At 36.4% G+C, this 3,422-nt stretch overlaps 1 protein-coding gene across 1 annotated transcript in view; it reads left to right on the top strand.

Annotated features, from left to right (window-relative positions):
- Nucleotides 1-565: 565 nt before the first annotated feature.
- LOC106871723 (leucine-rich melanocyte differentiation-associated protein) overlaps nt 566-3,422 on the top strand; it is a 30,078-nt gene continuing 27,221 nt past the window's right edge. The window contains exon 1 of the mRNA XM_014918334.2: nt 566-928. Coding sequence (XP_014773820.2) covers nt 839-928 — 90 coding nt within the window. The 5' untranslated portion in view covers nt 566-838. The remainder of the gene's footprint in view (nt 929-3,422) is intronic.

The following is a 3,422-nucleotide window of genomic DNA, read 5'->3' as shown; positions in this document are numbered from 1 at the left end:
TGTGTGTGTGTGTGTGTGTGTTTATGTACACACACAGGTACCGAATGGCAGAATTAGTGTTGTACAAAATGCCTTGAAGTATTTTTACAGTACTTTGCGTTGCAAGTTCAAGTCACGCCGTGGTTAACTTTGCTTTTCGAGTTCCGGGGATGGGTAAAGAACCATTCAAGTACTGGAGAAATTCCTTCTTTTTCTCACCTATTCAGAATGGACTAGTGTGAGATGGTCATGTGGGGCAACTCGCAGTATTCAGCCTCTAAGAAAAGGAGATGGGTTAAGCAAAAGGTTATAAACTTCATACTACAATTAACTATATATAAAATTAAAAAAATAAAGGCAGAAGGCATGGACTAGCACGTTTTGGGTGGCGCGAAACGATATCAAGTAAAGAAAGAAAGGAAAATACATCGATGTGTATCCGTCTCTTATACTAGAATCTCTGTAGGAGTACATCTATATATGCGCTTTTGAATGAGAGTGTGTCTGCTACCTTTTAACTAAAGAAACCTTCTCGCCCCTCATACCTCACTCCATATATTTAACTGTCCAATTCAGCTGTCAGTGCAAACAACATTATATCACGAGACACCTTTCCTTGTTTCATTACAACTGGCTTAATTTTATATCTATGCACACACACACACGTACACACACATACGCACACACACGTACACACACATACACACGTACACACACATACGCACACAAACATTCAGCCAGTAGAATCATTCGCTGGCAAACTAAGCTCTAAGTTATTACCGAAAGCTGTTGCCTTTCTATTAAACAGTGATTTCCAACTTTTCTCCATACCACTGGCTCATTGTCAGTTCATCTCTTCATGATGACTAACAAAGGAAAACCTATTTTACCTCAAAATGGAGAGAAGAACGAGAAAAAGAAGGAAAATTTAGTCTTCGCAAACGGACAGGTAAACTGCATTTTGTTTTCGCTATCTAAGGAAATTCTCTCTCTCTCTCTCTCTTTCACACATCATAAACTAAGAACCAACAAGAGATCTCCTCGCCGTTACATGGCTCGCTAGAATTAACAGTCACATCTTCAAAATAAAGGAAGGTATATTAGATAATGCAACGAAGATATACTGTTTCAAACAGGTGGGTTAGTCATGACTAGACTGCCTTTGATCATAGGTCGGCAGAATCCAGGCTGGCCTGGATCTAATTGTTATTAAAGTCGATATTCCATATTCTAGTCGTTCAATCAACTAAATTGCTCGTGTACTTTATTGACACTAAGTATTTCATTGACACTTTGTACTCTAAACTCAATCTTCAGTCAGAATTAGTGTGATAGTGTATGACAAGGTTAGCCCTTTCAATTACAGTTCATCGTGCTAACTTTCTCACAATTTCTGTCCGCCCAATTTCACTGACAAGCTTTTGTGTTGACGAAGTTTATTGTAGAAGGCATTTGCTAAAACAGCTTCCCCCCCCCATTTCTTTAACTTTTATTGTTGTTTTTCATCTTGTGAGAAAATAAACGTCACGTTTACGTACGTATGTTACATACATACATACATACATACATACCTGTCTGCCTAAATACAGACACACACACATAACACTGACTACCTGTTGAGTTGTACTTTACCAGTAATTTTGATGTATCGAATTTAAAAGTGACGAAATGTAGTCACTGACTTATTGCAGATTTTATCCTATTATTACGTAAACACAACTACAATGAGTCGGAAAAGTAGAAGTTCGCATTGTGAATAAGTTTGTTTACATTGAAAATTTCTTTTGTTCAGTATCCTTACTGTAATTTAAACAAAAATGAAGAGAAATAACTCGGAGCGGCCAGTGACATGTACTTTATATGTAACCAGTGCCGGATTTACCATTGTACTTAAGCACACAGCCCCGTTTCACCAGGTGTTTGAGTGGGGGGGGGGCATCTTCCCGTCCAAAATAAGATGAATTTCCTGAGCATGTATCATAACTTAATTAGCATAGGGCCTCATTTGTCCTAAATCCTGAACTTCATGTAACATAGATAAATACAGGTATATCAAATACCTTACTTCATCCTTCACAAAATCATCCTGCGGACACTCCAATCCCTTAATTTCCATTGTTCCAGCTAGAATACTGAACTTCTCTTAAAGTATTATAAATTAATCTTTTTTATGTGTTTTATTATGATAACTGAATAATAGAAACTTGACAAAGGATAATAATAATAGATAATGAACGAATAAAATCCAGAAACTGAGAAGTAGGTATACGTCGTACCCCAACATATCCTCTCTATTTCCAACATTGCTCCATTGTACACACGCACACACACATGTACACACCTACACAAGTGTGCCCCACCACCACCACCACCAAATTTGTTCTTCGTAACTTTTAGAAAACTGAATATTTTGTAATGAAATTTTCTTCGAGTAGATTCCAGTTATGTTGAAATTTGTTGCGAAAGTTTTTTTTCCTTGGATGAAGGACATAAGTTTCTGAAAATCGATTTTGTTTCCTCGTAACTTTCAGAAAAATGAGTATTTTTTAAATAAAATTTTCTACAAATACCTTTCTGACGTGTAGATTACGATAATATCGAAATGTAATGTAAGACAAAAATTGGTGGGCACACATACATACAAAATTACATACATTACATATATATCTGCAATATGAAACTTGAAATTTTGGGAAATTTGTAGTATCCAGTTTTCTGAAAGTTTTGAGGAAACAAAGTTGGTGGGGATGTTACACTTGTGTACGTATGCTTATATATAGTGTAAAGAGAACAGAATAAGAATATAAGGACTGACAAAGATATTAAATAGAAAAAAATGGTTAATGTTGACATTATTACCCGGAAACAAAATCGAAAATAAAATAGGGCAACGTGTAGGTGTAGGAAACGAATATGAAAACAAAAATTCCAGGAAAGCAACGGGGGTGGGGGCGGAGAAAGACCTTCGGAAAATTCACAAGATTAACAAGATCTGAGTTTTTCCCTCGTAACTTTGAGGAAAATATAATCTTTTTGAAATCACAAATTAGGCTTTTCCTCAGGAACTTAGATGCTAAATATCTCTTTGAAGGGTTCGGGTCCTTACTTCTACTATATATATATATATATATACACACACACACACATCTGTCTGTCTGTCTGTCTGTCTGCCTGCCTAATTTGTGATTTCAAAAGGAATATATTTTCCTCAAAGTTGCGAGGGAACAATTCGGATCTTGTGAATTTTCCGAAGTCCTCTCCCACCCCCGTTGCTTTCCATGCATTTTTGTTTTCAGATTCGTTTCCTACGTGGGTGTGAAGTAGAAAGATATCCATTTTCCTCAAAGTTACGAGGAAAAAACATTGGATCTTTGTGAATTTTTCGAAATCCTCTCCTCACCCCCTCGGAAAAGATTTCCCCCACAAATTTCTTTATAATCGTA

This window comes from Octopus bimaculoides, chromosome 2, assembly GCF_001194135.2.
Source record: "Octopus bimaculoides isolate UCB-OBI-ISO-001 chromosome 2, ASM119413v2, whole genome shotgun sequence".
Taxonomy (NCBI): Eukaryota; Metazoa; Mollusca; class Cephalopoda; order Octopoda; family Octopodidae; genus Octopus; species Octopus bimaculoides.
The sequence above is the reverse complement of the archived record's forward strand: the minus strand, read 5'-3'. Positions and strand labels throughout refer to the sequence as shown.